The following is a 24,797-nucleotide window of genomic DNA, read 5'->3' on the forward strand; positions in this document are numbered from 1 at the left end:
AATTAATTTATAGAGATGGAATGCAAGGTCAACCTTTAAGTACCCGTCATAAAATAAAAGGTGAAATTCATATCAAAATTACGTGTATAGTGATTAATATTCAACTGGAAATAGATTAAAAAAAGGGCTAAGTGTTCGTCCAAGGATGATATTACAATGGGATGATTTCTCTCTCTCTTTTTCTCTTCCCAACTGGATCTCCCATTGATCCAAGTGTTTCTTGGCTTTATATAACTTAGAAAATATGCATATGGATCTTACATTTGGGGGATCATGATCAGACTTTCTTGATACTTGTCCCATCAAGATCTTACTAGAAGATTTTTACACTAGAGTATTAGTTGTGGAAACACTATTCATAGTCATTTCCCCATTAATGTGCCCAACTAAGTGGTTACAATGCATTTAATGCGGAGGGGATGGCTGCCTTGTTCTTCATTTTCTTCTCTTCCTTGTTCAATACCAAGTTATCTTTGTCCCCCCTCGGATTGGATCATGCTCCCTTCATTCCTAATTCTCGGCCTTCTGAGGTTAAGTAGGAGTCCTCGACGCCCTTATCAATTGCAAGAGTTCAAACTCTTTATTAGTTAGATAAATTCTTTCTAAGGATACTTCGCGAAGTTCATCTCCTCAAAAATGCCCTTACTTATTTTATTAACTGCTTCGGATCCTTGTCCCCCCACGTATATATAAAGAAATTTTATGACTAGAGCTATGCAACGTACGAGACTTTTACTAGTACATACTAAAAAATAGTGTTTTTAAAATTAAAAAAAAAAAAATTCTTAATGGTCTATTTATTCTTTTCTTTTGTTCCATCTACACCAAAAATCAATTAGTGCAATAGCCATTATGGAATGAACACCATAAAAAAAATCTCAAATATTTATAACATGATATATTGTTGCACACTTAGATTGGTATGTTTTCTTTATTAAAAAAAAGGGAAAATTCTAGGCTTTTTTCACAATTACATTACTCTCATGTTAAAAGAGAATGTAATAAAGTTGCTTATTGTTTAGCTAGACATGCTATAAATGTTTTAGATTTGGCTGTATGGATGGAGAATGTTTCATCACAATTTGTTTTTGTACTTTAGACTGATTTAGCCGGCTTTGCTTAATCTATTAGTTTATGTTTTCCCCCTCAAAAAAAAAAAAGAAAAAAAAAAGAAGGAAAATTCTGGTTAGTACAATTGTTAGATTCAAAAAATGCTATGCCATAACTTCTTATTAAAAAAAAAAAGGTAATATACTATTTTGGTCCCTAAATTTTATCAAAAGTTTATTTTTCATCCCTAAATTTTAAGGAGTTAATTTTTCGTCCCTAAACTATTGAAAAGTTTATCATTCGTTCCCAAACTATTGAAAAGTTTCTTTTTTTCATTCTTATTTTTGTTTCTAAATTATTGAAAAAACTCTCTACAAAGTTTAGAAATGGAAAAAGAACATTTTTAAAATTTAGGGACAAAAAAACACTCTGGTTAAAGTTTAGGGACCAAAATAGTATTTTACCTTAAAAAAATTATGATCGTAATTTTGTTTAATAAGATGTATGGCCAAAAAAAAAAAAAAAACTCCTTATAAAAAAAAAGTTATGTGAATCTATTGTCGTTTTAGAAAGAAAAAAATTTGATATTCCTTTTTGGTAACATAACTTCTGAATAAATGAATGCTTCAATTAATTTAATATAACAATTACAGTCACATTTATGTATGTATTGTAAGTGTTAATATTATAATACAATTAATTAAGTAACGCTAGAAATAAATAGCTCTGTAGGGAGACAACATATGTAAACGAATATCAAGACATCATGGCACAACATTTAGTGAAAGTGTTTTTCTTTGATAATTGAATATGAAACTCCACATGTTACCAATAATCGTCAACAATTGTGGAGACCCCAAATATAAGTAAAGACTAACATCCTAAGCAAGAACAAACATAAAAATTCTCTTTATTATTTCACATTTTTTGGTGTAGGTGGAGATTGAATCTTAAATATTTTACTTAATCATCAGAGACTTTACCAGTTGAGTTAACTGAAACTCACTGTACTTGTTATAGTTACTTTTCCTCTTCATATAATTGTCATTACTAGTTTGACTTTCATCATTTGGTAATTTTATTTCATAAATCACATCACGATATATTTAGGATACTCTCTCCACCGATTTAGGTTTTTTTTGAAGGCCTCCACTGATTTAGTTGTTACTTGGTATTAATCTCAATAATCAACGTAAAGCAATTAACGTAGTTGTCATCAATTTCAATACCATAGAATCACCATCAATAAGAAAAAAGTTATATTCATCAAGGCATAATCGATCCATACCGTTTTAAAAAATAAAATAAAAATCATATACGTATTCACACATATACATAAAAGAAATCAAATAATAAAATTAAAGGTTTAACGAAGGTCATCGATGCACCTACAGCGATCAAATTGACATTTAAATTAAAATAATTACAAATAATATTTTTTATATTGTTTGGCACGACATATATAGGTGCAAACTATCCATTGTTGAATTAACCATCATATACAAATTACTAGTGAGTGTGAGATTTTTTTAACTTTTTTTTTTTTTTTTTATAAATTAAATCATATAGGAAGGCATTTTTGTTTCTAGAATAAATAACTTTCTTCTAAAAAAAAAAAATAGTGAATAACTCATAATTTATTCAAAATATCAGTTGTTTCTTTGTTAAACATAACACAACACCATTTTTTGTTGTTTAGCTGAGTAAAAAGTTAAACTCGACCATGAAGCTTCATCGCCGTCCTTATTTTATTCTTTGGCCAAGTGGCACAACCTATATCATCTTTATTTGCCATGATCAAAAGTTTGTCCGGCATTTAATTTTTTTTTGTTTTTCCTTACAATAAGTGGAGGCTAGAAGAAGAATTTGAATCCAAACCTTTTATAGAAAAATCGAACGGTGTAGCTTCTTTTTTTTTTTGGGTGGAGTTATGTTAATTGTTTAATTCATCACCGAAGATTCTTGTTTTTATAAACCTTAATATAATAAAATTCTAGACATCTTCCATTGTATTTTTTTAATAAATTTTTTAAAATAATTATATACATAATTTCTTCCATTCATAACGAATATAACAAATAGTTTCAGAAGGCATCATTTTGATGTTCTTTAAAAACTTGTCGTTTACAAAGAATAATTATATCAATTTAGGATCTGTTTAAATACTGTTTATTTTGTTGAAAGCTGAAAACTTATTTTTGAAAACACTGTAACAAAATAATTTTAAAATAGCAAAATACTGTTACTGAAAATTTATTGCATTTTTCACTTCATGACTGGTTCATGAACAGTGCCTCTCCCAAACGCAAAACATACAAACATCTTCTCCTCCCAAACGTGTGCTCAGTTTTCAAAATATTTCATAAAACTGATTTTTAAAATAATAATAATAATAATAATAGAAACCAAAATAGTAGCCATTTTAAAATTCAAAATTTGAACCATTCTTTGAACAAATATGGCCTACCTACCATATTTTGAATTTGAAGTATGAGTTTGCGTGCAAGCTCGGCACAAATGCCGGCGCTTTTTAGCAATTTATTTAGGCGATTACTTTATTGAGCTTCGTTTTAGGCCCTTGATTTGCTTTAATGTTTATCCATTGATTAGTTGAATGGTCCAAAGTTCTTGCTACTATTGCAATTTTTAAAATGGCAATTCGAATAGGCATGCACTATGAGTCATAAAAAATATAAAATAAATAAATAAAAAGGGGAAAGAAAGAAAGAGCTGGCATGGAGGGAGTAGCATATACACAGAATCACTGATAGAATTTTATGCTACTTACCAATTATCATGAATCATTATTCAAATGAAGGTCATTATTGTAGTGACTTTACAGTCAAATATCTCATAGTCAAAGGGCTTTTGACTTTGTTTGCCTGTTTGATCATGTTATGATACCGTTATAGTTTTGAATTCCTAATTTCATATGTTCATAGAGGGAGTAGAACACTTTACTATCATTTATATCTAAAAAAAATTAAATGAAATAAATAATAATAATGATATTAGCAGTGCTTATAAAAAAAAAGGGGGCAGGAACAATGAAGATAAAAATGATGGCTTTCCAGAGTTTATTTGCATTCACTTAAACTAATGCTCTTTCTGCTCATAATTCTAAAAAGATATATGAAATTAAATGCAACAAATTGCATTGGTGTGTTTGGATGGAGGAAGCAGAGAGCAGAGTAGAAGGAAGTGATGAAGAGAGTTTAGGGTACCTTGTTTTGATGTTTTTTAAAGGGAGAGAGAGAGAGAAGCATTTGAGGAGATTTGAAGGTGAATTTAAGGCATCCAAACCCCTCATTTAAATTTTTTTGAATGGGAAGAATTTGGAAGGAGGGGGGAGGAGAGATTCTACTTATATTCAAAAATATTAAATTGTTAAATTTACCATTACAATTTCAATTTATATATATTTATTTGAAATTAGCTAAAGAGACTAATTTAGGTAATGAACCCCCCTAAAAAAGCCCCACATTGGTTCCATACACATCCCCTAAAATAACATTTTGCCACAATGCTTGAAAAAAAAGTTGATGTGTTTGAAAAGTGTGAGAAGTAATAAATAAATAAATAATATTTGAATGAAATAGAATATTGAATAGAAAATCATATGTGGGTGTTATGAATAATGAGAAGAATAACCATTTCTCTCCCCGTCCGCTCTTCCTCTCCTTACCCTTTAAGTGTCCTCTAAGTTCTCCCATTTAAACTTCCAAATGATTGAGTGCAAAATATTTACTGGGGCGACATTGTGGACATATAAACTTGATATGTCAACTTGATATGTTTGTTTAGTAAACATGTGTTTATTATCAAAAAGTTATACCGAGGCATAATGCGTCAACATCATAGTTGCATGCTTCTTAATAGATGACAACAACCTAGGTTTATCATGATCAAAACTGCTTGTTAGCGCAGTTCAATTGTAGCCTTTAAGATTCTTATATAAAAAAATAAGTTGAAGCCTTTAAAACTTCAAAATGTGCCACCGTATTAAGAGAATGTATCTTGTTAACAGTGATATTAAGGATACTATAAATTTTACTACATAAAGTTTACAAACTGATATGCCACCAATCACCAAAATCATAGGAACTTTAGCATTTTCATTTGTTATTGTTAACAATGGTGTTACCTTAGAAAATCAAAAGCAAACTATAAACAAGCTGTAGCCAAGGTTTCGTTGCAACACTCATATCATTTTTTCTTTTCTTTTTCTTTTAATTGTAGGTTTCCAAACAACTTCCAAACATACTACTCCTTTTTTTTTCTTTTCTTTTTATTTTTTTTATTTTTTATTTTTTATTTTTATATAATATTTGTCAACCAATCAAATTCAGCCAAAGTGCCCAAACATTAAGACTTAGTTTGGATAGCGTTTTTCAATGGGCGTTAACGCATTTGCGTTTAATTTATGTGGGTCTTATGCACTGTTCATGGGACCCACAAGTTTAAAATTCAGCAACTTTAACTTTAAAACTGGGTCCCACGACATCATTCACACATTTAAAAATTATTTTGTTACAATGTTTTCAGCAATAAACGATATCAAAACAGACTCTAAATCCAGATCCAATATAGTTGATGTTGCAGGAGATAACCCCTCCACTAGTTGGTGCCTATTATTGTTCAAAGTTTTGAAATGTTCCAAGTAAATTCTCCACATATCATCATCTTTTGGAATTTCTGGGTTCTCTTTAGTAGTCATAACTCATGACCAAACCATTGAATTAAACAATATGTCCCTCCAATTATAATCATATGAAAAACAAATTATATTTTGATAAAATGTCACAGCGAAGTTTTAGCAATGATTTGTGCATTCATCATTGATATCATAGCAAGTTTAGGATGAACATTACTAAGGCCTTCAAGTGATCCTAACTCTATTTCCTGAACTGTATCACTTTTGTTAATCATGTATAAAAAATTCAGGTTGTTGACCACTTGCAATGAGCCATGTTGGTGGGGTTGGTGAAATCCTAGACCTTCCTAGAAAAATTTAAAACCGTCTTTAAACAAAAATGGCCCAGTATCATCATTGAACTTGGAGTTCAACAGCTCATGCAACCAAGTTCCAACCACAACGGCAAAAAATGGCATCACTTTAGGCTTTAGCTACACGTTTGGCTAACACTTTTCCTAGCTTTATTAGGCTCATCATCCATGAAAATACCGTTGACAAGCAAAAGCTCCAGTTATAAAATCATGGTCTTTCAATTTTCAAATTACATTTTTTTTTTTTTTGGTTATTTGTTTTTGGCTGGAAAATGACAATTCAAAATTCAAATGCACTAGCAACAGTCTGCACCATTATGTTCAAATCTTTGTAGCATCTGGAAACTTTAAGTACTTCATATTCAAAAGGAACCATAATAATTGCAATGACTGTATGGTCAAATATATCAGCATCAACCCCACCTATATGCTGTACTTGGATATTCTGCTACAAAAATTGAATGAGGTCCCGCACATTAAAAACCCAAAAGCCAAACCACCACCCGTGATACAGCTTATGATATGATATCTACACTGCAGTGCCAGACTGCTAGTATCTATTTGCGAAGAGAAAGATACAACTATTTTCATAACATGCTAAGATGGTAAGTCGTAATAATAGAAGCAGAAATATATATATCACCTTAACATAGTTTATTACCGATACCACCTTCATTATGCATTAGGTCATGTTAGCAATTGTGAAAAATGTCGTGTCCTTTGAAGACCACCACTGACACCTATTTCACGTTGTAAAAAAAGATCATAATACAAACCTAAGAGAGAGGACATCAACATCTAACACAAAAAGGACTAGCTGCAGAACATGAGTAGCCAAAAATGACAACCTATGCCTTCTCTCTTCTGCCTAAAACAGTTTTTTTGGGGGGGTAAAAAGCTTCCCATCTCTTCCACATCCACATACAATGAGAAATGAAACAGCCAAAGTCCCACCTAGGGGGATTGGTGGTGCCCTTGCTGGAACACATCTAGAGAAGGTCATATAAGGATTGCAAAATTTTATTGTACACATGTATAAGTCCATTGGAGCTAAAAATTTGAGTCCCATATATCATGAAATGGCTGCAAGCCCACGGGACTCCTGTGTTCATAGAGATGGAAGCTTGAAGTAAATGACAAACTCAGCAAAATGTTTTTAAGAAAGAAAAAGGTTGCAATTGTATTAAATAAATTAAGTCTCACCAATTTTGAAATGGACAATCTATTTCACCTTTATAACGAAATGTAGAAACCAAGAATTACTTGGCTAGTAACCTAGAACAATTACACCACAATGATTATCAGCTTCAATGTCTGCCAAGTTCTAGAAAAAACTAATGTCAGAAGGCTGCAAAAGCATGACACCACGGGTGACAGGACAAAAATATGCGTTGTTTTAGTTGGTGGAGTCAGGAGATCCATAGCCATTAGTTTTCTTTTCTTTCTTTTTTCTATAAGTTGACATAAGGATTTTTGCTAGCCCAATTCCATTGATTAGTCGGTGGAATCAGGAGATCCATAACCATAAGGGTTTTTGCTAGCCCAGTTCCATTGATCCCGGCACATCTCATCAATGCCATATTTTGCCCTGCAAGGAAGCCAAATGTGTAAGAAGAAAAATGTGACACAACACCAAATATTGTGTCTAGACATCAAGAAAGCCATTTGGCTAAATATTGATTCCATGATCTGCATATTTAGTACTTATTTGCTTTTATATTAGCACTTACTTCCATTCCAATTCTTTTTCTGCTTTGTCTGTAGAAGCATAAACAATTTCAGCATCACCAGGTCGCCGCCCAGATGTTACAAGTGGAATTTTCTGGAACAGTAAAATATTTCACACGTTAGAGTGCCGAACTGAGAAGAAAAGCTAAGTGAAAAAAATGAGAGAATTTTGCAATGTCTGTGCAATTCAGAGAAATAACAAGGCCTACACAATGCCTACACCAATCTAGTGGATTAAAACATCAAAATTTAACATTTACATAATGAGAACATCTATGCTAAGATGGGCCAACAGCACTCATCCAGATGGTGGCTATGTTCAGAGTCAGTATGGATGGGAGCTTGCTCACGGATCTCATTTTTGTCAACTTCTTTCCAAGCTTCGCAATGCACCCATATACAATGGACATTTAACTAAATGTTTGAGAACACCCAAAGTAATAATTGCCTTACTTGAACTACTAGGCTTCAGTAAAATGAACCCCCAAGCAATTATTCTATAGAAAATAAAAATTGGCAAGTAAAAAGTAGAGGAAGAGTAGAATTATTGTTATTATTATTTTTACCTTTCCAGATGCCTTTTCAAATGCGGCAACCATCTCCAGAACTGATGTTCCTTTACCTGTTCCTAAGTTGTAAACCTCACAACCTGTGGAGACATCAGAAACATGTAAGACCAAAAGGAACTTTACCCCCTAAGTAATAAACAGCATATGAAATTTAGTTCCTGATTTACAACCAATTCATCAACAACCTATTCTCAGGTTATGACCTTTTATATATATATAATTTTTAAATATTTACCACCAAATAATTTCCTACAATACTTTAACCAAGTTTACTTTTTTTTGGGGGGGGGGGGGGGGGAGGGGGAGTCCAGAATTGAAGCAATGCATTATACACAACATTTCAAAACAAGCTGGTAATTTGGAGAATCAACAAGCACAAGATAAGCAAAGAAAACAAAGAACATGTCAATTTCATGGCACATACCTACAGTAGGCTCATCCAGCTTGCGCAAAGCAGCAATGTGACCATCAGCTAAATCAACAACGTGAATGTAGTCACGAACCTGAAAGGAGATGACAACTATCATAATGGATTCTCGAACAAAAGTAAGAACCAAATACTGGAAAGGAAAAAGTAATAAATACTCCACACCACCCAAAAACCATCAGTGTCTCCCACCACCCCATACATATAGGGGGTGGAAGTGCCACTTCGCCCAAAGGCCAATGGCTTTCTAATTACCACACGTGTTCATCTACAATAATGAAGGATTAATCCACACCAAGTGCAATAGAGAAGGAAATGAATACTAAGGCCAATGAACCCTTATTCCCTTCCTCAAATGGCACTTCCCTCTCTCACAAGCAATGGTGGAGGGCAAAGTTATGGGTCCAAACACACAAAGTGGGCGTGTAACTAACAGATAAAAAAAAATAGAATTAAATTAAATGAGCATACCCCAGTACCATCCTTAGTTGAATAATCAGTTCCATAAACTGTGAGGGTTGGTCGCCTGCCAACAGCAACTTGCTGCACGAAGGGCATGAGGTTGTTTGGAATTCCACGGGGATCCTCACCAATATGGCCACTAGGATGTGCGCCAACGGGATTGAAGTATCTTAGCAATATGATTTTCCATTCAGAGTCCGAGCCGTAGATATCACGACAAATTTCTTCAATGAAAAGCTGAAAGATGAGACTCATCAGATGTCATTACTAGATTCTAAATAAGATGGTGCTTATCAATTGAACATTTATCTTTTATTGATTCAAAGAGTTTTTTTTTCATTATTGTTCACTTGTTATCAGATACATGATCTGAGTACTGCCTAGTACTAAGCACCTAATAACCGTTCAATACATACCTTGGTTCTCCCATAAGGATTTGCTGCAAAAAGGGGGAACTCTTCTGTACATGGTACCTCCTTTGGCCAACCATAGACAGTAGCTGACGATGAGAACACAAGCTGAAATAATTCAAGAACAAGGAAAGGAAATCAGTCAGGAATGTAAAATTCACAACCACTTTGTCATTTATACCATAAATTTTTAGGTGAGGAGAACCATCATTGGGGGATAAAAGGAAACTGGAAGAAAGAAAGATACCAATCATAAATACTACATGATATGACAATTTTTCATTGTTATGTTCAAAACCAACTGAGCAGTAATACATCAAGAACTCACAAATTTTCAACATAAAGGCAATTCAGGCCTCTGGACTTCAAGTTGAATCAACAAGCAGAGTAAAAAGCATTCACTTTTCCTTCTCTTTTTAAATGATGCAAATTAAGTTTTAAGACAGATGGAAAAAATATAAGCAGGTCAGACACTGCATATATTTCAACTCAACTGGAGACAAGTTGTGATGAACACAAGACAGTACCAAGTATTAAAAGAGCAGTGACAGAGCCAAAACAACACTGAAGCTAATAATTGAAAAAACAGAATCCTTGCAAACCATTTCCAGGATGAATGAAGGAACTCTAAATAGAGAAAATGACACAAGATAGCCAAAAAAATGCTTACTTTTCCTGACAATCTATATGTCGGAAAAAATTAAGAACATAATGAAAAACAGAACAGAAGCAGAAAAATTGTGTTAAGAGACCTCGATGGTCCTGATTATAAATTCTAGAAAATATGAATCTTGTGCATGTATAAGAAAGTAATAAAAACAACCAGCAAAATGAGGGAATACCTTTTTGCATCCATGTGCAGCCATGACTTCCAACAAAGTAATTGTCCCAATTAAGTTGTTGTTATGATAGAGCAATGGTTTTTGCACACTTTCACCAACAGCTTTTAGCCCAGCAAAGTGTATGACAGCCTCAAATCTGCAGTACAAAGAGACAGACAAGAAACCTTATAGCCAGAATAATTAAGCAGGAGGATCATTTTTGGTAAAGTATTGCAAAATTAAGCAGAGTTTTTTTTTTTAAAATCTTTTTGTGTGATAACAAACAAGCTGCTTATTGGTTGTGTAAAATCATAGTAGTCTAGTCATGCCTTATCATCTAAGGTTATGTTTTCTTTCAGGTAGAAACATACGTGATACGTTGAACTTAAAAAGAGGTTTGATGGAAGAAAAATGGCCAGTGATTTACTCTTGAAAAATCATGTGTCAAAAGGAAAACCACCTCTAGGTAAAGAGTTTGATTTTTGACGACATCTGAATAAGAAGAATGGATGAGAGCACAAAAGATGACAGTTAAAGTGATAGAAAATGTGCAGAACAATGAGAGGCCAACAAAGTAGAAAGCACCTATTTGTTTTCATAGTTTAAAGAGACTGCAAAACTGTAAATTCAACCATAAACATTTAGTACTTACTTTGTTGAAGCAAAAATTTGTTCAAGTGCTGGTTTGTCCCGGAGGTCCACCTGCAAGTGGAAACAGAAAAATGTAAAGAACTGGGGTCATCACAATCGACTTTTTCTTTTTTGATAAGTAGGCCATCACAACCAACTTAACAATGTAATATGAATAGATTAAATAGAAAAAAACAAAACAAAAAAAGAAACAAATTGAAAACTAGAATACCCCCCCCCCCCCCCTCCCCCAAACCCAAGAAAAAAAAAGTTGACTAAAACATAAATTTGACCAAAAAAGCCACCAGACTAGAAACAGTGAGATTTAGCAGATCAGAGGCATGGCCTGCACAATCAAAATGTGACTTTACAAAATACAAGATGCAGAATTAGATCAAATGCACAAAATTAGTAATTCCACGCTCAATTCTTCAATAAAAAGTAATCTAATTCAACTGAAAAAAACATATATGTGTGTGTGTATATACATGTATAGATACACGTACATATATACGTATACACACATGTTTATACCCTTATATATAACAGAATAAGTGATCAGCCAGTGACTAAACCTTTAGCACGCATAAACTACAATTCTGAGCGATTCAATCAACCAACTTTCAAAGCTTAAACCTTTAACACGCATAAACTACAACTTTTTTTTTTTTTTTTTTGAGAAACATAAACTACAACTTTAACACGCATAAACTACAGTTCTAAGCAATCTATCAATCAACTAAGATTCAAAGCTTAAACCTTTCCAGACCCAATTAGCAACCCAAATTAAATAAAAAATAAAAACCGTTTGCACAGAATTCAATGATAATTCACCTAACATAAGAATTAATTCAAAAACAAAAAAAATAAAATTAATTCATGTGAATATCAATAAATACAACTTAAATACCCAAAAAACAAGAAAAACTGTTCAAATGAAAACATGTCTATCAATCAAACAACTTTCAAAAGCTTAACCTTTCCAAACCAAATTCGCAAACCCAAATAATAATTAAAAAAAAAAAAAAAAAAACTTCACACAGAATTCACTAATACTTCACATAAAAGAGAATTACTTAATTAAAAAAAAACGACATATTGCTTTTTTTCTTGTTCTTTTTTAAAAAAAAAAAAAAAAAACAGGGGAAAGGAAAGCACTTATCAATCAAACAACTTTCAAATTTCAAAACCAAATTAGAACCCAAAAAAAAAACAAAAACACACACACACACACACACCCTTTATACAGAATTCACATAACAGAGAATTAAATCAAAACCCAGAAACAAAAACCAATCTATACGATAAAAACAAAACGATTAATACAACAAAACGATAACTTTTTTTGTTTTTTAAGAATAGAAGAAGAAGAAAAAAGGAGAACCTTGTGAAAGGAAAGGTTGTGAGCAAAATCAGCGGCGAGTTCTTTGACTCGTTCAATAGCTACGGCGGAGGAGTTGTCGAGGTTGTCAACGACAACGGTGTTGAAGCCACCCAATAAGAGCTGGAGAACCGTGTGGCTTCCTATGTAGCCGGCCCCACCGGTGACCAGGATGTTCTTCTGAGCCATGATAACACACCTTCTTCTATTACTGTTACAAAAAGCTAGACTTGTTGTTCTTCTATAATAATGAGAGCACCTTTTAGTTTTGGTCTTGGTTGTAATTGATACGAGAAACCGAGGAGCCCAATATATAGGAACTGTTACCAATGCCAGACTTGTTTTTTTGTTTTTGTTTTTGGGAGGATGAGAGTCAATATAGTAGCAGTAACAGAAATACTATATTAAATACTTCCTCTTTTTTGAGGTTATTAAATACTTCATTTTTATTTTTTCCCCTAAGAAAACAGTGTTTTCTTCCTAGTTTTTGCTAAGCAAAAAAAAGAAAGAAAGAATGTTACTTTATTTAAAAAAAAAAAAAAAAAAAACTTGAGGTGGCAAGTGCTTTTGTGGTCAAATCTAGCTATTTTGTTGATGATTTATGATTTGTCCTAAATTTTGGGATTAAGATTTTGTTGTATTTTTAGGTTTAATTTTATCTTTATTTATCCATTAACCAAAATCAAATTATTGAAAAATGACCTATATGCAAGGTAATAAAAAAAAAAAAAAAGATGTGCTAAGTTCACAATATTTTTATAACAAATTCTAGTTAGCAAGTTGTTATAGGTTTTTAATTTGAATCTACTATTGAAATTATTCTCTTGCTTAATAGTAACGGGAAGTAACAACTTACTACTTAGAATTTATTATGAAAATATTGTAAATATAACATTTTTTTTATATAAAAAAGGGTAAGAAAAAATTGCGGTGATAATCAAATCGTTAAAAAAAAGGGGTGGAAAATTTAAATAAAAAAAAAATGAAAGAGATTTTTATGGTTTATACAGGGAAGTGGCGGTAGGGAACCAGATCAGCCACGTGGTGCTAATTTTGTCCGTGGTGATGGAGGCTTCTTATCAAGTTCTACTTGCTCCTTGGGCTACTGTGAAGAAAAATGTTTGTTACTTCTTTAGATGCTTTCTTAGATTGACTAAAGTACTCTTTTACTCACTTAACCTCGTTGTCCTTTTCTGATTGGTAGTTTTAGATTCTGTTTTTGACCTATAATGAGATCTACTTTTTTATGAGAGGGATGGTTTATTTATTTTATTTATTTTTATTGTTTTTTTAAAGAGAGGGATGGCTATTGGTTGGGTGGTTTTTGTTTTACATTATTATTATTATAAGAATCAACTTTGTTTGGTGAATTTGTTTATTTTTATGGAGTCTTATGAATTAGCTTTTATAGATCTTATGAATGTCCTATGTATGTGGACTTCTTTTTAAGATTTCCTTGGTTCGCACATAAACTAGTTTTTTTTTAAAAAATATGTATCCTATGGGATTCTTTCATGTAATAATTTGGTACCTGTGGGACGAGAGCCTGCATAAATCTAGAGATCCTTGTTTGTCGAAAAAAAAATGCATGACCTTGATCAATCATCCTTAAAATAGCAAGTTTTGGCAATTTAATGGAAGGATATGTGCAATAATGGGGGATTGCCTAATTAATAATAGGGTCCTGTTAATAAGTTTCCTTGAGACAATTGTTACTAAATAAAGTTTTAATACAACTTTTATGGAAAATATAAAAAATTGTCAAAAAAATTAATTGTTTTTTTTCATTTTTCATAAAAAAAATTTTAAAAATATATTATAAACCAATATCCTAAAGACATATGATAAATTTTGCCATAATAATAAACTAAAAAGGGAGTCTTATCTCAAGAATAATACTCCCTCCGTCCCACTTTGTTTGTCCTCTATTCCATTTTGGAATGTCCCAAAATATTGTCCAGTTTCTAAAAATGAAAGTTATTAGTTTACTAATGTTCCTATTATACCCTAAGCCTCATTAAGAATAACTCCTTTTAAAAAAAGCTAATAAATTTATTTAAGGGTAGTTTTGTAAACTTATACATTTTTATAAGACAGACAAGACAATAAATGATGTTCCCTTAAAATGTTTGACTTTTCAAACAGGACAAACAAAATGGGACGGAGGGAGTAACATCTTTATAGCCTTATATCCCACAAGAGGGTCAACTTTGTTTGTGTTGCCCAAAGCTCAACAGTGATACCAGTTGTATGACCTATTTTGATGGAGAAACCTCTTAATTAGTTGCTCATAGGATCTCAGATTTTATTGCCCGCTCTTGCGAAGCTAGGGGTTAGGGATTGCCTTTAGAGCTCCGAGATCAATTTGTTTGGTAAATATTTAATTACATGATGTTATAGCATTTATCATATTTATTTTTGTGTAATAAGATTTTAAATGTAGTATTAAGGAAAACATATTTCCCATAATATTAGTGATATGACTGATATCTAACTTTTCTATTTTCTTCTTTTCAAAAGGAGTAAACGAGTAATATATGTGAAATATCTGCGAGATTGAATACTTGAATTGCATGGAATCTAATACCAAATGGGAAATATACTTATTGACAAAAATTTACCTTCTTTTTCTAATTGACAATTTGGGGGAAATTTTAACTTAATAACTATACACAAATAACTATACACAAATCGATGACATAATAGATAAACCAATCAATTGATAGTTTGAGATACCCCTAAATTTTCAAATTTTTTACATAACCCAAATAAGATGAATCAACTTGTATGCAAACAGAATTCCAATCCCTCATTCTTGATGTACTAATTCAATGAAATTATCTGATTTTTAATTCAAAGCATCATATCATACACCAATCATGATTATTATTATTATTTTAAAAAAAATAATCATCACCAATACCAATCATTCTGTAGGCAAAAAAGGGAAAAAAGAGAAAAAAACTAGGTGTGATTTCAAATGATATTCTCATAAAGTATACAAAGACACCAAAAAAGTGTTACAAGAATATATTCTTTTTTTTGGCTATCACAAGAATATATTCTGGGTTGCAAATATTTTATTATATATTCAACCTTTTTTATAGTATGTCATAAATTTCAATTTTCAAGTATGGAAATCTGATAAGTGATATCTATAAACAGTGGATACGCGTCAGTGAGCAAAAGCAATTTTCCTTTCCCTACGACTTTCTGGTTAACACGGAATTGCACCCAAAAAAAAAAAAAAAAAACTGCCAAACGGCAAAACGTACTTCTCTCGTGAGTTATCTGGAAACACCGACCAAGTTCCTTTTCTAAAGGCGTCGGTGACTCGGTAACGTTTTGAAAAGGTCAATGTATGATCATATACGTAACGTTGTTCACTTTCGGTTTGATTAGCTTATTCTAATTTATAATTGCATCCTAATTCTTAATTCATAGGTGGATTAGGATTAGCTCACCTAAAACCCAATTATCTTGTTCCTTAGGAAACACCCAGGTGGTAGAGTTAATAGACTCGAATAACATGTAGTAAATTCAAAAGTTTCAGGTTCTATGATCTATCCACCACATTTTTTATCCATAATTTTAGGAGTGTCTCATTGACAAAGAATTAAATGAGCAAGGTTTTTATGCAACCTATGTTACAAGAATTTTCATCCAAACCACTATATAGCAGTTAAAATTTATGTAACTTATTTAAATAATACTAGTCTCATCACATGCGCTCCGCACATATACTGATGCTCTTTTTTATTTTGAGTCTAATGTAATTTTTTAATTTGAATTTATCTATTGTTAGTGAAGTTATATAGGAAAGAATTTTTAAGAAACTAAAATTTATAATTTGAAATGAAGTAAATAATTGAGTTTAGTGTGTGCTAGTTTTTAGGGAAAAAATATATATCAAACATGCTAGAAATATATTTAAATAAAAGAAATGATATGTTCACAACAATTTCACAACATATTTATAACAAATTTTAAGTGGCAATTTTTTTTCCCAATATTTTTACAACAAAATTTTTTTTTTTTTTTGAGAAGGTTTTTACAACAAATTCTAAATTGCAGTTTTTTTCACAAAATTTTAGGAAATTTTTTTTTCTCTAGTATTTTTTTTTTAAATTTTGTTGAATTACAATTTTAACCCTAATTTTTATTTTTTAAGAATAAGGATTATCTAATTAAATTAGGGGTATTTTTGACTTTTTTGAAGTCATAACTAACTTTTGAATTCTCTTAATATATAGAGACTAGCCTTGTCACACGTGCTCTGCACGTGCAATGAAACTTTTTTTTTTTTTTTTTAGTTTAATGTAATTTTTCAATTTGAATTTGTCTATTGTTAGTGATGTTAAATACGAAGAGTTATCATCAGGAGTGGACGTCATAGGTTGAAACTCTAAAAAAAAATCTAATTAGATTATGGGTGTAAGGTCACAATTTGGTTCCTAAGCCCAAAAGGTAAAAGGGTCTAGGCTCAAAGAGCCCAATACAATGAATTTGTAGAGAGTGGGTTAGAAAACCAGGCTCTAATGAGTTGGGTAACAATTATAATGGATTCAGATGACAATAAAGTAAAGATAAACTAGTTTTATCCAAAGAAAATCGTCATCGACACAATCAGAAGAGATCGGTTCTTGTATATATTTCTTTTGAATTTGGTTACAAGTCCAGTTCTTGTTCCTACAGTATTTTTCTCTTAATTCTCTGATCTCCTTCCCTCAGGGTCTCCTCTCTATTTTATACTATCTTCTTCCTTTCATCTCTGCCCTCCACGTGTAGATTAGGTCGCTGGTGTTGATCATTGTCCCATTAGCACCTTCCTGAAGTCTTTGGGAGTAACTGTAAGGGTGAAAATTATTGTTCAAGTATCACTTCCACATTAATGCAGTCAGAGAGTTAGCTGCAGAGCATTTAATGCGGCGGTGGCAGCTTTCTCTTAGATATTTGATAGCTTCCCTTTGTCCTGTGCTTTCATGATGTGTCCTCTTATCAACAGGATATCTCGAAACATTACTCTAGATGACAGACTACATCTTCTGACCTCTGTTTTGCTTAGCCAAATAGGCATTCCTCATCGGCCCACCTCTCCCAACCTTCTCAGTCATAACTTGCTCATGGAGTTCTGATTCTTACATCTTCACTATCGTTTATCTATCATTGGATTACTAAACGTCCTCAGACAAGGCTCACGGCCCAATATATATTCTTCGGCCCTTTATTCCTACAATGGGTATTTTTGACAATTTCTGAAATCATAACTAATTTTATGAATCCTCTTAAAATATAGAGACTATGTAGAGATAATATACATGTAAATGGCCTTTTTAACTATAGTGGTTTGCATTAAATTTATGTAACTTATTTAAAAAATACATATGAATGGTCTTTTTAACTGTCACGTGGTAGTTTGCATAAAAACATTCCTCTTAAATAATCTAGTCAAAATCCTGTGTTGGGCAAAAATATTTTAACTTAACTTTTTTATAATAAAAAAATTGGCTTTTGGTTTTTTTTTTTTTTTTAATTTTTTTATTTATCACACATTTAACATAAATTACAAAAAAAAAAATTATACATATATATATAAGTAGTATAGATAAATTTGCATAACAGAAAATATAGGTCTCGTAGAACCTCTTTTATCAACCCAAAGGGTAACATAAAAGAAGAAAATAAGAAATACCAATTATCTCTTTGGCTTTTGCTTGGGGTGCGGTGAGGGCATGTGAAGGAGGCAGGAGCCTTTAATACTTCTTTACTTAATCGACTCCATTGCCTTCCTTGAAAGAAAAATGAACTTGACATAGAGTGACTGAAAAGAGAGTTTTTTTTTCTTCTTCTTATAAAACGTGAATATTGCATCATAAATAGACATTAATATTTCTCGTTATTGGCTTAAAGGACCTGTTAACATTTTGGTTCTGTGTTTGCACTGTTGCATGTGGTCCTTTCGTCCTGTTCTTTCACCTTTTTGCTTCATAAATAAACATTAATATTTCTCCCTATTGATTGATGGTTTAAAGGACCCCGCAAAGGTTCTGTTTTGCATGGTCCTTTTGTTCTGTCTCTTACTCATCGTACGAATTTTTAAATGCAATGATGAGGACATAATATTTCCTAATTTGCTAAAATTACAAATTTTTATATTCACTTATCTACTTCATTATTGTATCTACTAATACAATGAATCACATTAACAATTATTAAAAAAAAAAAAAATTGTGAAATTTTTTATGTCACTCAATTTATTGATTTTGGAGAGCAGCTTGTGTTATTTGACATTCGTGATCCTACCAAAGTTTTGGTTTTCTAATTTATCCTAACCAAATGGTAAAAAAAACTAGATTTTTCTTTATTTTGTATAGATAAAATAATCTTTCAAATTTATAGTGTTCATTTCGTGATAATTACTCTTTATCGTCGTGCTGAGACATCAATTAATTTTGAGTGTAAGTGGGAATTGAACTTCAGAATTCACATCTCTTATTCAACGACAATAAACTTTATTATAAATTTTTCTAGTGACTGAAATTTGATTTATTGTTTAAAAATTAAAAATAAGGGCTCGTTTGGTAAAAGATTTATAGTAATATTATTTAACTGTTATAGAAATATGTGTGAGTGAAAAAGTGTTATGAAGATACGTGTTGTAGTGTTTAAACAATAAAAACTGTTATTTAAAAAACAAAATCAAACAAATTCTAAGGGTTCGTTTGATACATGTGTTTAAAAACTGAAAGTTATTATTTAAAAATATATGTGGATGAAAAAAGTATTACTTAAAAACTAAAAATAATGGTTTGAAAACACAAACCAAACACCTCATAAAAGACCATAACTACTCTATTTGTAGATGACAACCTCTTTCATTTGTTTATGTGTTAGAACTTAGAAAGTTGGGCCGTCAAGTCACCACCCCCACCTTTGCGCATATTTTATCATAAGCGTTATGTATACCTTTTTTTTTTTTTTTTTCTCAAATCTTTTTCATAGCCCAGCTTTTTAAGGCATTGAAGTTGAGTCCATGGCACATCAACTCATTCAACTCCAAATTATTGGATTTGGATTTTCTCAATGCTGCATTCAAAATCATGAGAAAGTGACGTAAAATAGGATTTGTGTCCATGGACCATGCAACCACGTGTAGTGCACAATATTTGGAACAATTTTGTCTTATATTTTGATTTGATTAGAAGAGGACCCCACATTCTCTAATGGCACTTGCAATAATATCTCACCCGACGTCTGGTTTTTAAAAGTAGGTATACAAAAACTGTGGAACATGCCATAGATTTCATTTTAAAGTAATGCTTTAAAATATAAAAAAAGTAATGATATATTGGTCATATATTTTCATTTTTTTTAATAGGTTTTTGCATTGTTTTCATCAACTCTCTCAAAGTGACGTGTGAGTTCGGTTTATAAGTTGGTTAAAGAACCTAAAATCAAATACTACCTACACTACAAATAAATCTTTAGTGCTTTAGCACATGGTTTAGAGCAATTATGATGGAACGATGATATTTTAAATCCTATTATACATGCATATATATTAAAAAATTATGAGATGTAGGAGCTTTGTTTTTACTGATATAAAAAGCGAAAGAGGTGTTTTATTAATTAGGAAATATCATTGTCTACAACTTAAGAATATTTTCTAGTGAGTTAATTAAGAAACTTAAATTATATAAAATCTTATAAAATGAGAACTTGAATATATCAACATAAAATTAATGAAAATATATAAGATTTTATAATTTCCTTCTATAAAAAAATTAAAAAGTAAAAAATGACTAATGAGAAATTAAGTGAAAACTAAGAATTCTGTGATGAAAGTAATAAAGTGAGAAAGAGTCTGAAATGATAATAGAGAAGAGAAAAATAGAGGAAGTGAGAGAGAGCAACGAATGATATATGTTACTATAGGGACAAAGTTTGGAGCCCAAGCCCACACTGTATGGAATCCTGGCCTAAAAAACCCAATACAATGAATTTTGGAGAGTATGAGTCAAAGAACTAGGTTTAGATGAGTTAAGTGGTGGCTTGCATGGGATTAAGGAACACCCAGACAAAAACAAAAGCTATTATGATGGAATGACCTTCTGTCCGAGGAGACTTAGAATTTTATTTATGAATACAGATCACTACATTAGAGTTTTTTTGCATGCTACAGTATTCTCCCCTCTTTTTCTCGTCCCCCCCTCATGAAGGCTTCTCTACATTATATACACTTTTCCTGATCATCTGGGTTTTACACTTGTCGATCATCTGAACCCCCACTTGAGTATCCATCCCATCAGACACCCTTTTCAGTCCTTTGTGAGTTGCGACAGCCAAGGTAACATTGTTCAGAGGTCTTCTCCACATTAATGCGGCCATAAAAGTAGTGATCTGTATTCATAAATAAAATTCTAAGTCTCCTCGGACAGGAGGTCATTCCATCATAATAGCTTTTGTTCTTGTCTGGGTGTTCCTTAATCCCATGCAAGCTATTGCTTAACTCATCTAAACCTAATTCTTTGACCCATACTCTCCAAAATTCATTGTATTGGGCTTTTTGGGCCAGAATTCCATACAGTGTGGGCTTGGGCTCCAAACTTTGTCCCTACAATTACGATTGTGAACTAAGCCATTGAGGAGAAGAGCTCCTAGCGTCACCGAGAAGAACTCAAGGCTGCAATCTTCCTCTTGGTACCTTTTTTTTTTTTAATGAAAATGAAATTAGGGATTATTTCATTATTTTTATGGAATGGGTTGAACGAGAAATGAATAATTCAAGAAAATGAAATTAAGGATTATTTCATTATTTTTATGGAATGGGTTGAATGAATTACTAATTTGAATGATTAGAGTTTTTTATTTAATTTTTTGTTTTTCAATGAGCCTTTGTTAAATATTTTGTTCATTTGTTGTTGTTGTTGGCCTAATCTTGTTGTTTTTTTGAGTTAATTTTGATGTTATTTGGCTCATTTTTATTATTATTTGAACTTTTATATATTTATTTAAGGGGTTAAGATTATGTTTAGGGGCCAAGGTTATTTTTGTGAGTAATGTTAGAGATACAACAAAATGTCACACCAATTCCAATATTAGCATACAATAAAATTCTGAATGAGTTGGCATGCTAATTTTGAAATATTGTGAAATTGTTGTGACATTTTATTGTGTCCCTATCATTACTCTTTTTTTTTTTTTTTTTTTTTTGAACCCAAATACTTGAAATTATTATGTCAAGGTGGTCAATATTTTTTTATAGTAGACAAAACATGTTAATTTAAATATAATTATGTATATATATATATATTTTTTTTTTTTTGCAAGTTTATTATTACTTTTTTTTAGGGAAGTTAGGGTGGTCCAGGACCACCCTGAAAACTATGTGTAGCTGCTCTTGTGTCTACTATAGATTGCAAAAAGGAAGGGCATTTCCCAATGACTTATTCGTTCAATTGCCACCTCTTATCTTATTGTCTCCAACAATAATGTATAGGGTTTGATTCTCCACTCTTAACTTACCATGTATTAAAAAAATGACAAAATTTAGCTACAAAATTGGTTGTAGTATAAGACTACAATCTTACTCAATATTTTTTTACTGGAGGTGAAGTTTGACAAATCTACCATTGGATTACATCTTCTTCTTATATCCTCCATACTTGCAAAATTTCTAGAAATTTAAATATCAATAGCTATGTCATCAATAAATTGTTTAAATTGCAAGTTTTTATAGTTTGAAATTATGCATGAAATATAAGTTTATAGATCATATAGTAAATAATAACCGATTGACACAAAATTTAACATCTGTACTAAGAACATAAAGAACATGCAATTCAATGGTTAAATTATCAAAATATATAGTAATATTTATTTTATTGAGTGAGGTTATAGCCTAAAACTATAACTAATTTTGTAACTAAATTTTGTCCTTAAAAAAAGGGAAAGGGTTAGGGGAGGATTGAGGAGGGGAATCCTGAAGCCACACCTAGCTAAGGCCTTCCTTATGCCTAAACATATCTCTTATTATTATCACATTTATTAGTGAGTTTTGTTATACCTCTCATTAATATCACCTTTATTAATGAGTTTTGGCTTGGGAGGACTTTAAAGCATAACTCTTGTACAAATTGCGATTTGTGTGAGTTAGGCCTGGGAGGTGGCCACCTCTTCCTTAGGTTCTAATTAAATGGAAGAACCATCAGTTTAGTTTTATAACACAGTATATATCATATATACTTATATAATAATCTAAAATAAAATATATTCCATATCTATTGAATTTTTTAATTTTTAATTTTACAGAACGTGATATATGTTAAATTTTTAGCTAAAATAAAATATATCTATATACTTTTTTTTCCCTCTCACCCAACTTCAACATACCTTCTTCCAAAAAAAAAAAAAAAAAAAAAAAAAAGCTCAAACACACCATAAGGTCTTCCTTATACCTCTCATTAATATCACATTTATTAATGAGTTTTGTTATACCTCTTATTAATATCGCATTTATTAATGAGTTTTGGATGGAGAAGGGCCTTAAAGCATATCTCTTATATAAATTGCAGTTTGTGTGAGCTAGGCCTTGGAGGTTAGGCCTCGTCTCCCTAAGTGAAATTAATCAATAGCCTAAGGCCTGTAAATGGAAGAAGACCTCTCATTTTAGTTTCATAATATAGTATTATATTTATATAACAATCTAAAATATATATAAAAATATTTTATGTAGGGGTTTCAATGTTTGACCCAATCCGTGAACATGACACAAATTTTTATTGGTTAGGGTTGGGCCTTAGTAGCTTTGGGTCATAAACGGGTCGATCTATAAACAACACGATAAGAAACATGTCATAAGCGGGTCAACTTGCATGACCCGCAATAGATATGTTTGACATGTCAATTTATTTGTGCCAATCCAAAATAACTTATTTAACATGACCCGTTTAACTTGTATAACAAATAAATATTTATTTTATTATATATTTTTCAAATACCTTTTATGTCCAACCTATATTTTAAACTTTAAAAAAAAAAAGTGAGTAATTACAAAAACTTATAAGCTATATATTTGTAAATTGAAACTTTATAGACCTTAAATCTCTAAACCTTCTTATAAATATCTAATTTTTTTTTATTAATCTTAAATTATTATTTAGTTCTTGTAACATTGTTGAGGCATGATCATTTTTTGTAACTACTAATACTTATATATTTTTTAGGCGTAGAACTTGCAAAAATGAAATTGGATGAGCTTGTGGAAAATGTGATGATTTTGGACATCAACAAAGAATCTATGGATGATACTTGCAGTCATAGTCATGATTAGTCTACTGCCTGCTCCAACTCTTTAAATATTAATACTTAGCATTTGGCAAGTTCTGTGGATGTTATATTTTTGTTGAACTATGTTATTTTGGATGTGGGTAGAAGACTTGAAGTATATGCATCACTTTTGGGATGTAAAGAACTTATTTCTATATGGATATTATATTTAATATTAAGCGGGTTGAAATGGGTTGTGCCATATTCATGTCAACCCAACATGACCCGTTTATTAAGTGTGTCAAGGGGGTTGGGTCTTGTCAACCTGCTTCATTAACCAGTCGGGTTTGGGTTGAAGGGATATGACACGATTATTAAATGGGTCGGGTTTGGGTTGAGACATTTAGTCGAATACTCCTATCTTGATAAGACACGAACCTGACACGTTAACCTGAATCGACACCCCTAATTTTATGTTCGTTGAATTATTATTATTATTATTTTTAGAAAGTGATATATGTTCACTTAAAACTAAAATATATCTATATACTTTTTTTTTCTTCCACTCAATTTAAAAAAGTCTTTCAATCGTTTAGAAAAAAGAAAAAGCAAAAAAAAAAAAAAAAAAAAGAGAGAGAGAAGAAAAAAAGAAGGGTCATTTCATCTTTTAATCTCTAAGCATCCCTTACAACTAGTCACCATAAAGGCCACTCACAGATACACTTTATCTATATCTCTAAAAGCATATTTTATCAACAAGTCATCATCAAACTTTTTTTTTTTCTCGTAACCTTAAGTTTGTTTGGTTGGGAGGATGGAAAAAATGAAAGGATGAAAAAGTGGGAGGATAAAAAAGATTTTAATTTCCCTCATTTGTGTTTGGTTGGAAGGGTGGAAAAGTGGAGGGATGAAAAACGTTTTTATTTGGTTGAAAAGAGAAATGAGATGATAGAAAATGGAGTTTGTATAAATTTACTCATATGTCCTTATTAAAAATAATGCTCAATAAAAAAAAGGGCAAACAACCAACCAAAAAAAATTTGC

General features: G+C 31.4%; 1 protein-coding gene across 1 annotated transcript; it reads right to left on the reverse strand.

The window, feature by feature from the left end:
* Nucleotides 1-7,208: 7,208 nt before the first annotated feature.
* On the reverse strand, nucleotides 7,209-12,824 carry LOC126713307 (UDP-glucose 4-epimerase GEPI48). The gene is made up of 9 exons (XM_050413033.1): nucleotides 12,489-12,824; nucleotides 11,127-11,176; nucleotides 10,496-10,631; nucleotides 9,660-9,761; nucleotides 9,253-9,480; nucleotides 8,779-8,857; nucleotides 8,352-8,434; nucleotides 7,788-7,879; nucleotides 7,209-7,645 (listed from the first exon to the last, which is right to left on the reverse strand). The coding sequence occupies exons 1-9, from the start codon at nucleotides 12,672-12,674 to the stop codon at nucleotides 7,552-7,554; spliced, it is 1,050 nt and encodes a 349-aa protein (XP_050268990.1). The 5' UTR covers nucleotides 12,675-12,824; the 3' UTR covers nucleotides 7,209-7,551.
* Between the last annotated feature and the right edge of the window lie 11,973 nt (nucleotides 12,825-24,797).

This window comes from Quercus robur, chromosome 2, assembly GCF_932294415.1.
Source record: "Quercus robur chromosome 2, dhQueRobu3.1, whole genome shotgun sequence".
In the NCBI taxonomy this organism is placed as follows: Eukaryota; Viridiplantae; Streptophyta; class Magnoliopsida; order Fagales; family Fagaceae; genus Quercus; species Quercus robur.

Coding starts and splice junctions, on each gene's coding strand:
- LOC126713307 (XM_050413033.1), bottom strand. CDS start 12,674: ATGGCTCAGAAGAACATCCTGGTCACCGGTGGGGCCGGCTACATAGGA. Junction 9,481..9,659: donor ATCCTTATGGGAGAACCAAG/GTATGTATTGAA, acceptor CTCATCTTTCAG/CTTTTCATTGAAGAAATTTG. Junction 7,880..8,351: donor TTGAAAAGGCATCTGGAAAG/GTAAAAATAATA, acceptor TTACTGTTCCAG/AAAATTCCACTTGTAACATC.